General features: G+C 39.4%; 1 protein-coding gene across 2 annotated transcripts in view; it reads right to left on the bottom strand.

Moving 5' to 3' along the window:
• Positions 1-12,275, bottom strand: part of VIRMA (vir like m6A methyltransferase associated) — a 627,318-nt gene that overhangs the window by 64,685 nt on the left and 550,358 nt on the right. The window contains exons 23-24 of one of the 2 annotated variants that reach the window (XM_069220484.1): positions 10,165-10,496; positions 371-481 (exon numbers count right to left, since the gene is read on the bottom strand). In XM_069220484.1, coding sequence (XP_069076585.1) covers positions 371-481; positions 10,165-10,496 — 443 coding nt within the window. The remainder of the gene's footprint in view (positions 1-370; positions 482-10,164; positions 10,497-12,275) is intronic. The other variant, XM_069220485.1, reaches the window with a different exon arrangement.

The following is a 12,275-nucleotide window of genomic DNA, read 5'->3' on the forward strand; positions in this document are numbered from 1 at the left end:
GAATGAGGTGGGGGAAAGTAACCGCTCTACCAATGAATTTTTATGAAGGGATGTGAAAGACAAAAACAATCTTCACCTTGACTGCTGAGCCACTTTGTGGAAGTCTGTGTTCTGAATAAGGTTCTGAGAAATTGATTATGAAATATAACTAAAGTGTTTCCTACACAAACAAGATATTTATATACTCTTGATGAAAACCTTTAATGTTAAGCATGGCATGGTCTTCGGAGAGGCTCGATTCCTAAGAATTCATTTTTTTCGAATCAACTTGTTAAGTTGGAGCCTTGCACTGTTCTGTTAAAATAAGTCATTATACCAAGTGCCAAGATCTAGTACTGCACACATGAATATTGTATGGTAGCATAATTACCTTTGTAAAAGGTAGGGGCTCCTAGAGGGTCTCCAGGAGTCCTTCCGTTAAGTTGTCTCATACCTTGAGTACATATATACTCCATAAGCATTCGTCCCTTGTTTTCTGGTTCTGGATTGAATGAATAGGTAGCGTTAATTCAATTTACCATCAAATTCTTGAGTCCTTATTCCTAATCATTTTTGTTATTTTAATTCCAATTCTGAAGAAAAATCAGCACCTAGTCAAACAACTCACCAGCAAATAACACTTGTAAAGTTACTTTTCACCATATAGAGCTTTATGGATTTTGTTAAAAGCAAAACATGCATACGATTTTCTACTTTTTAAATGTCAACAACGGGGAACTCATCACTCCTAAGAATACCTCAGCATGATTTTAAAATGTTTAAGTTAGGTAACCAATCATCTTCATTTTCTGTGTGTAAACTACGAATTTGACAACTATAGAAATACAATTAGTAATCAACCCACATTTCTTAAAGCACAATTAATACATATTGAAAAAATTTATTAAACCAAATGGAGGCTTTTTCTTTGGATAACTGGGTCAGTTAGAGGTTAATGGGCAGAATACAGAGTGGATAAAGTTGTTTGCCTTTGGTGTCTCAGGTCTGCAAAATTAATGTACTTCAACTGAATTATTAGCTTCTCCTTTTCAGCACTTAACTCACTCAGAATACTCGGTTTGAGCAGTCACGGCTTAATCCAGGAGGTGAAAGAGTTAGAATTCATTGTAACACAGCATTTAGCAATTAATAGCCTAAATATCCAAGTCAGTACTTTACTTTTAGAAAAGGACTTTTATGAGTGGATAATTCAATAATACATTTAAAACTACAATCTGCAAGAAACCAGTGTCCTAGCAACTTCCAGGCTTGAGAACCAACCCCATATTCATATTTTATCCTATGAGACAATGTGTGTGCCTTTTCATTAGTGCATGGCTTTCTTAGAAAATATGGAGTGTGATTAGTGGGATACAGTTACATATTCTGGTAGACAGGCTCCTCCTTGATCTGTCTGTGTTATCTAAACATGCTGTAGCAATAAAGGTAACACCCTATAAAAATGAGATCGGAAATTTAAAGAATGGATACTTAAATGCTCACCCACAAAAATGTGTTAGGGAGCTCCAACTAATGTCCTAAGCTGCCAGTGCCTTGTTGAAAGATGTCAGTCAAGTTTACTCAAGTTCCAAGTCCAAGTGGACTTTGTTTGAGCGATAGTGGTTTACTAGTGATCCAGTTCTTACTAAATGTTCCTTTAGGTGGTGTGAGATGTGAGGGGTTCAGTATATCCAAAGAATGCTCTGCAAACACTGGGGACAAACCTCACCACTATTAACTGGGTAAGTTTATGGTAAGAATTGACTGTGTCTGTGACAGGGAACATTTCAGAAGTGTAACAACTAGAATAAGAAGCATCTTATTCAACCAACTGAATAGGATCCCATGCACAGGTTGAAGACCGGATGTCTTAAGGTTCAACTGGAGCTAAGTGGAGGTGAGTAGAGGAAACGTATAGGCTCATGTAAAGGCTGAGAACTGTGCAAGCTCACCCTTCTCGATTTGAAAAAGCAATGGATTAGCTCATTGATCCGGATGCTCCTAAGTACAGAAAGCAGTGGTTCACTGTGGCTTGTCTTAGTGAACAATAATTTTGTCAGAAGCAAGAATCATCCACAGTAGTGCCATTTCTTCCACTGGGCTTCTGAAAGGCAACTGAACTGTGGCGAATTTGTAGCTCCTGGGCAGTTTTAGTTCATTGACCAGATGTCTTCAGACCAGCTCCTGCAGACAGCTGGGCATAGGCACAGATAAAAAGGATCTGTTGAGGGACTAGATCACATCGCTATATATGTTTCGGCAGTGAGACCCACAGTGGCTGGGAAAGGTCCTGTTAACAGTGCTGCTGCTGGCGGATGGGAAGTCTCTAGGAATGCTGGCAATGTGCAGCACATTTCAACCTGGCCTTTGTGTTGGGGACAGGCTTGTCACTTCTGTAGGCTTGGCAGGGAAAAGTGTTAAAAGGCTGCTGCCAACCATTTGGGGTGGATCCAAGGCATAAAAGTGACACCACCCAAGACACAGTGCACACTTTGAAGGAAATCTGCAGCACAGGACTTTGAAGGATGCTGGGCCCAAGTTGCAGCCTCAAAGGACATTAAGGGGATTCACTGACTGGTCTTATGGTAAGGGCAAAGTACACCAAACATTGATCTGTTTTTTGGGCTAGTAAAAACAGCAGAAAAGAACAGCCAAAAGAATAAGTAACCTGTGGATCTTTCTAGAAGGTCGAAGTGTTTAGAAGGCACATTTTCCAAGGTCTAGTGGAATATTCTTCTTTCCTTTCACAAGAAGAAGGTATACCCTGTAGAGGAGCATACACAAATGCCTTGAAATATTAGAGAAGGGATATTTGTCAAGTCAGCAAGAGACTTTATGAGAAAGTACGGATCGCTGCCTAGTGAGACTTTGGTTTCTTCTTTATTAGGTAATTAAGAGGAACATATTATGAGACTGAATTACAGGAGGCAAACCGTGACTTTGGCTATAACAGCAAAACACAGAAGAAAGCTTGCATACATAATTGCACTATTGTCAAAGGGCTAATCCTTGTGAAAAGGTTCTTGTGGTTCCTTCTAACAGGGTATGGTGTGCGGTAAGCACTACTCTCAGTCAAGAGAGTGCACACCTGCAAGCGCTTTCCCAGTGAACTCTTGCCACTTGTGTGTGTGTTACATATGATGATGCAAATGTTGAAGGAATTATGTGTTAAGTATGATAGTAATGATATACTGTGATTTCACTGTGGAACTGAGCAAGCAGACAATACGTAAAACCGAAGGTCCTGAGTAGACTTGGTGACAACTAGTTCAAAGTAATTAAAGTTACTCAGGATGAAGTTAGTGAAAATATGTGTGACAACAATAGTCTTGTTTTTCTTTTCCAGGTTTCGCTCCCTACAGTCACCATCCCCCAAACCTTTTCCCTCGCCTACAATATTAATATTCTGTTCTATAACATTAGCATTAAAAATTAGAGCTGTTGGGAGGATGATCAATTTGATCATCCTACTGACCCAATCTACACCCCATGAACAGGATCATGTCCTCCACTTGTAGAACAACATCTCTTCCTTTTCTCCACAGTAAAAGCAGCACAGCCAATGTCCAATGCAGGCTTTCCAAGACTTAGACCCAGTCTGGAAGGAAAATGGCAACAAAGGAACCGTTCCACTACTAATTCTTTTTTGTGCACAGGTCTCCTAAGAGCTGAATCAATTACTGGCTGACAGGTCCAGCACTTTGTATTCCTTAGGTGGCCAAGGCAGCAAAACCTCAGCCAACCAGGGAGCCAATAGTTTTTCCCTGCTACCCATCTTGGTGGCCACCAAGAGACAAGTTTGTGCTATCTCAGTTGCAGATGAGCATTTGTCTCGCTGAAGGTTTTGGCTGCCAGGGTAGATGGCTGCAGTCACAGATGACAGGGAATGGGGTATGTTTCACTGTAGCATGGGAAACACCGACTACAACAAAGGATCTTGGCTGGTAACCTCCTGTACCACTAGGTCCACCTAGTTTTGTGGTGGGGGATAGTGGAGTGAGTCTGGCAGCGCAGTTGTCCATGAGGGACATGTCAGGTAAGCACAAAGGAGACAACTATATTGTGCAATGCATACTCATGTAGACCAATGGACCATTTCAGAGATGAAAAATTTAACACAAACGCACATTAGATACATAATTCATACATGTCCAAAACTACGGTGAAGGCCAAGGGCCACAGTTATGAAGACTGACTAGACCTTTATTGCAGGCAGCTGGTACACCATGCCTCACACCGGGTACAGATAAAATGGCCTGTGAACCTGACTGGAAAACACATTGCCAATATCATCAGTCCCCAAACAGCCAGGGTAGAGGGCAGTAGCTATATCTAGTAGTATGGGATAACACTGAGTGCTCCCTCCTGATATCAGAGCCCTATTGCAATATCTCTTAACAGTTAAACAGGGAGACCGCAAAGGGGCTCACATGTTCATCATGCTCACTGAGGAGGAAAACAAATTGAAGCACCCAGAAAACAGACAAGGGGAGCATGGCCTCACAAACCATACAGAGGACTTTTGCCAAATAGTAGCTTACACATCGGATTGGTTCATCAAACCGCTGCTTGTAAATAATATCTACATTAGGCATCTTATCCTCATGCACACAGTCACACAAAAATATAACCATCAATACCTTTTCTAACGTGCACATGGCTTCTCTGAAGAGGTAGATAGATGGCATAAACCTATTATTAGTCTTGGTGCATTTGTAATACAAATGCAACAAGGCTTCCACCGAACAGCATTTGGCGTGGGTAGACAGTTGCACATAGCTTCATAAATAAAAAAAGAATTGTAGTTACATAATGCAAATGTGTCAAATCCCTACTTGACGAAAGGCATCACTAATCATCTCACCCCAGTGATGTACAGCACTCTGTTACTACATAAACAACACATATTTGCTTACCTTATTTACTACAAAAAATTGTTCATCTGCTGTGCATCATGCCACAATGCGCACTGATGCAACAAAGTCAATTTGATTCTGATTCTTGAAAAACAATGACTAACAAGAAATTAAAACTTTGCTCCACCATTTTTGTAGATTAATCTTTCAAGCAAGATTGGCTACATTCCTCCCAAACAATAATCCATAAACAAAATGCATTCGTTAATGCATTTGTTAATTTAACATTGAAATATATACATATTGGCAGCAGCCTTCTGGCTTCTACTTGCCACACCTGCCTTCTTCCAATACACAATTATTTTTTAAAGGTACAGAATGGGCAAGTGAGTTTTTCCATTGGGACGTTCATTGAACCAGGTGATTTTTTAAAGGCACCTCTCGCAGATCAGAAGAACTGTACATACAATGTCATTAAGCAAGAGCAAATTAAAAAGCATTAATCTGATACTTTTGTTTAGTAACTGCCTAGTCCAGAGCATAGGGATAAAACTTTTAATTGCATTTGTCACAAACTAACAGCTTGAAAATAAATGTTCATGTGTTTATCTTTGGAGAATCTTGATTGCCTTCTATCTGCCCGCTCCAAAATATGAAGTAATACCATGTTTGTTATTTCTATTTATGACAGATATTTTTCCATGCACTTTGTATCGGCATCTGGCATTTGGTGGTAAGGGAAACAAAATCTTGAATAGAAAAGAGTGTAAAGTAGGAAGTATACATACACTGATATTACTGAAATTACTAAGAATTTGCAAGTGTGCAGCGCTTTCCTATGACAAGCGTACTGCATAGTCTTTTTAACATACGTACATAATCCTTTTACTAACTGTCAGCAACCAATATTAGATTCAGCATCCCCTGGCCATCACTGAGGACATGGATCAAGACCCTCTAGGTCTGACACCCATTCACTCCATCTCCTCCTCCCACGTGACCTAGCTTGACTGCATGTTAAGGATTAATGGAAATAGCCTTTGCTGTCCATTTTCTAGATTTTAAACCTCCCACAGAAAAAAATTTTTTTAGTACAATTTCATGATTTATTTTAGCTTCTTTATTAATCTGTGAAATTTAAAACCTAACTATTTAGCAAACATAAAATTTATGTCAGCTCTCCTGCCTCAAACCTTGTGTAAGTAAGCTTACATTTCACATGTTTTTGCCTTGCTGCTCCCCATAGCCTGTACTTGATTTGTATGCTAGTTATCCATTCGGGTCTGCCCTGTTTGTGAGGAAGGATGTAATGCTGCTGAATTTGAGAGTGTTTTGTGTGAAAAGCTTGCCCAGCTGCTGCACATGCTGTATTGCTTTTATGTGTATAGGTACACTTTCACTGCTACTGCTTGTGCTGAAACCGTCTCATGAGTATAATGAGGCTTGTCCTGCTGCTTGTTCTGTTTGTTCAAGTTTATGAGGACCTTGAGATTGTACCCCTTCTTTGAGAACATAGCTGAAAAAAGACCCAGTAAAGAAAAAGGGATGTTAATGGGCTTGAACAGTAAGAGCACCTTCATGGCACCCGTTAGTCAAAGTTTTGGATCCATTTGAAATTGTGAAGAAAGAATTTCAGCAGGCGTTTAATCTAGATTCTCAAAGTATTCTAACATGATTATCAATGTAAAGCACATTATAAGGATGTTTCCATATACATGAAATTAGCATCTAATCTTACAAAGAGATTTGCTAAATTATTACTGGACAATCTTGTAAAAGCTATGGCAACGGAGACAATCATGGAGGAAGACAAGAGGTATTTGGTCGAAAGTCATCCGAAAGTTCCTTATACCTACATGTTACAGAAGATCCACAAGGATTTACATAATCCTCCACTTAAACCCATTTTATCGACACATAACTCCATTCATGAACCTGTTGGAAAATATCTTGATCATCATTTTTTCAATTTCCTTTCTAGATGACGACAGCTCCATATTATGTACATTAGATGTGAAGTTGTTAGATACATCAATCCCACACAATTTAGGACTTGAGGCGGTTGAATCATTCTTGGTAAGTGCTGATATGAAAGAAGATCTGAAAGTTTTTTTACTTGAGCTATTGCACTTTATGTTATACCATAGCTACTTCATTTGGAAGGATTAATAACTATTTACAAAAGAATGGAACGTGTATAGGAAATTATGCAGCTCCCAGATACGCAAATTTGTTTATGTACAGGTTTGAACTAGATAACATCCTCAATAATCCTGAGTGGCAAGTCCACTTACACACGTACTGACGATACTTTGATGATTTTATTTTTTAATATGGACAGGTCCAGAAGCATTAACTGCTGCCATCAAAAAACTGAACTTGGTGGATAATCGTATCGGCTTCACCGAAACTATCAATTATCATCAGATTACCTTTTTAGATGTGAATATGATCAAAAGAGATGATCTTTTAGCCACGAGTATACATGTCAAAGCTACAGACCGAAACAATCTGTTACAATTCCAAAGTTTCCATCCAAATTCTTTAATACAACATTTGCCATACTCTCAACTATTACATGTCAAAAGAATTTTGTCGGAACCAGATGATTATAACCAATGCATAAACATGATGGCCGATAAATTCAAACAAATGGGGGGATCCGAACACTTTAGTTTCATTTAGTTTAGGAAATTTGTAAAGTGCGTGGCTTCTCGAAGGCCTCCCAGAGCTAGAGCGGAAGCAGAATGTGAAGAGGCAGCTTATGCTGTGAAGAAGGTTTTAAAATGTTTGCGAACCGAGGAATCATGTGAAACAGACTGCGATTGACAGGTTAACAGCAAGAACACAGCTCTTATTCTAACACCTTGTGGTAAAATCACAAAAAAAATCTGACAGAATGGTATTGTGTTAAAGTTTCCAACAAGAGTCAAACATTCAGGAAAGCTATATTGAAATATTGGGCAATGCTCCAGTCAGAGAGCGACATTCGTGGTATTTTCAATACCAGGAACATAAAAGAGTTGTTGGATAATAAAGACATTTCCAAAAAGGTCATTGTTTATAAAGGGGCCATGCCCCGTTTAAATTGCAGTTGTTGTAACAATATCATTAGGGGTACCATGATTATGCATCTTACCCTAGGTACTAACATTCTGTTGTACACCCCAGCCACATGTGACTCGAACATTATTTGTCATCTTAAATGCCCATATGGATCAGTATACGTGGGCAAGACCGAATTTAAGATTAAGGCTAGATTAATTGAACATAAAAGTAACATCAGGAATAAAAGTCCACTGTGGCTGTCCATTTCAATAACTCTGGCCACAACATCAACTAATTGAGGTTTCTGGTGTTAGAAAACGTAGCCATTAGAGAAGACTTTGATAACAGAAGAAATCTGCTGAGAAGGAAACTCTTTTGGATTAAACGATTCGATGCAGTTCACCCCGAAGGTTAAATGATCACATGGAGTTTAGCTGTTTATTGTAGCTATACAACTTATGTTTTATTGATTGTACACCATTAAACTTGTGTATCCCTTGTTCCAGTTTTTTTTCCAGTTTCATTTTCATTTTATTTATTCCGTTTTTTGAAAATGTGATATTATGTTTTCAGAGTTTAATTCAGTTATCTCGTTATTAATATTAGGTTTGTGTGCATTTGTTATTTTACTTTCCCAATTTCAACATGGTGACCAGTTATCCACTGTCTGGTCCGTTGTTAGTTTCATTCACTTTTTCTATTCAAGTATATGGCGTCCACTTTGAACGCCATAAAAGTTTTTGTTCACTATGAAATGCATGGAGATGTCTGGACATGAGCACCCAGTGAATGAGCTACAGCAGTGGTTTCCAACCTGTGGTCCAGGGAACCCTGGTGGTCCAAGAACGTTCCTCAGAGGGTGCGCAACTGCTTAGAAAATTAAATATTATTAACAGATTAGGTCCCCAGCTTTCAGTAATGATCCAGTGGGGCGGTCCCCGGATTCCAATAATGATTCAGTGGGGGTCCTCGGGTTTTAGTAATGATGAAGTGGGGGTCCACAGAAGTCCAAAGGTTGGGAAACACTGAGCTACAGGCTTTGTTGAGTATGTGTTGCACATCTTTTACTGGCTGCTATTTTTGTCGATACAAGCTTGACTCGCATCGTTTACTCACACGTATTCACTTGTTTTCTTATTTTGTTTACGTTTTGTTTAAGTTCATTTGATTTTCACATATTATTTGGTTTTACATTCAGTACTATTATTCATACATGTGGAGTATCTTATTGGATGTTTTTCCCTTCAGAGTGGTGACACTGGGCTATTGACCGCATGTTGATGTTTGTAACTCACTGTATTATTCATGTGCTTTTTCTTTACAGATTACCGATAGATACGTGCATGGTAATTGACACGATAGAGTGGCAACTCATATACATTGTCTTCAAATATTGCTGTCTGGTTCCACATTTTTTGCATTCTTATTCACGTTGGGGTTCTCATGGCTAGATTATTGAATTGAGTTATGGTCCCTGCTCTTTCCCCTAAAGCTTGGTCTTCTGTACATTTATTTCAGTAAATAATTCCCCCGTTGAAGGGCTTTGCCCGAAATGCATTGGGATTGGATATGAATTTTCATTAACAACATGATGAATAGGTTGGTTTTGCTTAAGCTCATTATGATATATAGTTGTTTTGAGAATCAATTTTGAAGGAACTTTGGAGACACCAAATGAACATTAAAGTGAAATGATAAACATTGTTTTGAATTGAGCAATCATTTGCAAACTTTATGAAAGCTCTCTATAGCATTTTCTGGGGAGTGCCCTAAAGGAACGTACACCAAACAGGACGAATGCTTTTGATTGAGCTGTCCACACTGTACCAGTAATGTGAGTGATGTGCCTATAATGAGTAGGGGGCATTTGAGCTCTTTGAACCTGCACAGAAAGTTTTCAAACAATTGTGGTCAGTAACAAACATACCATGGACTTGAGTAGAATGTAGTTTCCTGCTATTTGGTGCAAACAGGAAGAACATTATACAGCATTTGGAAGTGTAGGCAGCTGCTAGTCATACACGTCTTTACATGTTAATGGATGAAGCTTTGAAAACTTGACCTAGCATTGCACCTATTAACTTCCAAGTCTATTTAAGTGCCTGAAGATTTGACAACTCAATCTCTGGCTGTCCTCAAAGAGAAACAACAGATGAAAACAGCTAAACTACAGATGTCAACCTTTCCTTCAAGGAACTGAAATGAATGGGCACATGAAACACAGCAGTTCATTCTGATGGCAGTCATCATCTAATGGTTAAAAAAAAAAAAAAAGACATACCTTTAGGTGTAGGTGGCGTAAAGAATCTGTTTTGACTATGAAATGCCCCTCGTCCACCTCTATTTCCCAGGAAGCCACCACGAGAAGATATCTTTGGTGTTATTTTGGGTAATCTTTTGGGCATGGGTAAGCCAATAGGAGAGGGCACATCTTTGCACTCTGCAGCAACAAAGTCGTCCACGTGCATTGAGGGTGGCCTGCTTGTGTTCTGTTTCCTCTGACGAAACAAGTCGTGAGGCCGCATGCCCTGTCCAAACCCTCCACGACCTCTTCCTCTTGATGGTAGTCCCATGTGAGCTCTCTTTGCAGGTTCTATGTATTCAGATTTCCCACTAAAACACAAACAGGCCAAATATAAAAAATTAGAAGAGAAAAAAAAGGACATTTTGCTATGAAACATTACAGTCCAAATGCTTGTTCAAAGTAGCTCAATATCCACTTCTATGACATTCTGACAAAACACACTCAAGAAAGAACACCCATACAAACTATTCTATGGTTTCAATTACATGTCACAATTAAACAATATACACTAAATCATGTGACATAACTATATTTTTATTCAGAGTATGGGTCTGGAACACTTTGCTATGGAACATGGGAATAAATCTCAAATACTATGCATTCAAAACATCTGACCTCTTCATTATTTTAAAGTGTTGAATTGAAAAGAGGTTGCAAACCATAAATCATACTTAATAAAATACGTTTTTCAATTTTTGTTTTCTAAACTTCACAAACAAACATATCAACCCAGTGTGCTTAATACAACAGGTTGTCTATATACAGTCACATGATCTTTTATGTTTAAATTTACATCTCCAAGGCACATATGTCCATGATGTGATCTAATTAACCACACCCTTTTTTGTTCTCTTTCAGTTTCACTGTGGCCCTCCAACTCATGTCCGTCTATTGTGTCATCGCTCTTAGTTCTCTCTATAGCACTGGTCATTTTAATAAAGGTCGGCAGCAACTATCACCATGTACACAAATCCACCTTATTAGTTTGCACAAATGACGTTCTTCTTTCTTCAGCTAGTGCTCAATTATAATCAACACCCATCTCTCCATTAGAGGCATATTACATTGAAGTCAGTGTATCACGGCATATATGTATCATATGCAACAACAAACTCTACCAGTACGACAAATAGCCAATGGTTTTAGATCTAGTTAGTGACTGCCCACCATGGCATCCACCCAGAAGCCGTTCCTATTGGTTGTGATTTCATCCACCCAAGAAGGCGCAGCAGCTAGGCTGCCATACGGTAGCACTGCAAGTCCAGTAACACAAGGCCTCTCTTTTAGTATGTTAGCTTTATAGTCTCCAATGTAACTTTCAGCCTCTTGTTGATCCATATAAAGACATTGATCAGGCTGTTTCATTCCTTAAAGTACAAGTTACTTACCTTCGGTAATAAAATATATCTGGTAGAGACATATTCTAGTTGCAGATTCCTTACCTTAGAATTTTCCCCCAGGCCTCAGACTGGATATGGAGATTTGTTCTTTGAGCAATACCCTTGCGCGTTGGTAGGTGGCATCAGTCGACTCCATGGGCATCGTAGTCGCCGTGATGACATCGGGAGTAGTACATAGGTGTTGTCTCAGCGCAGTGATGTCAGTTTCTTTTAACGACTTTCCACGCCAAAGCGCAGAGCCACTATGAACACTGTGATTAGTGCGCCAGAGCTAAGGACCTCAATGGGGAATACCTGTCCCTAGAAATCAGTTCGCAAGCAGGGAGGATGGGTGGGCCGGTAAGGAATCTGCAACTAGAATTTGTCTCTACCAGATATTTCGTTACCAAAGGTAAGTAACTTGTACATCTGATAGAGAATTCTAGTTGCAGATTCCTTACCTTAGAATAGATACCCAAGCAATGCCATCCTCAGAGGTGGGCTGCAAACCACGATCATACTAGAAAGTCCTGCAGGACCGAACGACCAAAGCAGCTGTCCCGACGGACCTGACTGTCCAGGCTGTAATGTTTAGCAAACGTGTGCAGGGATGCCCACATAGCTGCCTGGCAGATATCAAGGACAAAAACTCTGCGCGCTAACGCGGTGGAAGCAGCTGCTGCTTTGGTGGAATGAGCAGGCAAGCCC

This window comes from Pleurodeles waltl, chromosome 2_2 (assembly GCF_031143425.1).
Source record: "Pleurodeles waltl isolate 20211129_DDA chromosome 2_2, aPleWal1.hap1.20221129, whole genome shotgun sequence".
NCBI lineage: Eukaryota > Metazoa > Chordata > Amphibia > Caudata > Salamandridae > Pleurodeles > Pleurodeles waltl.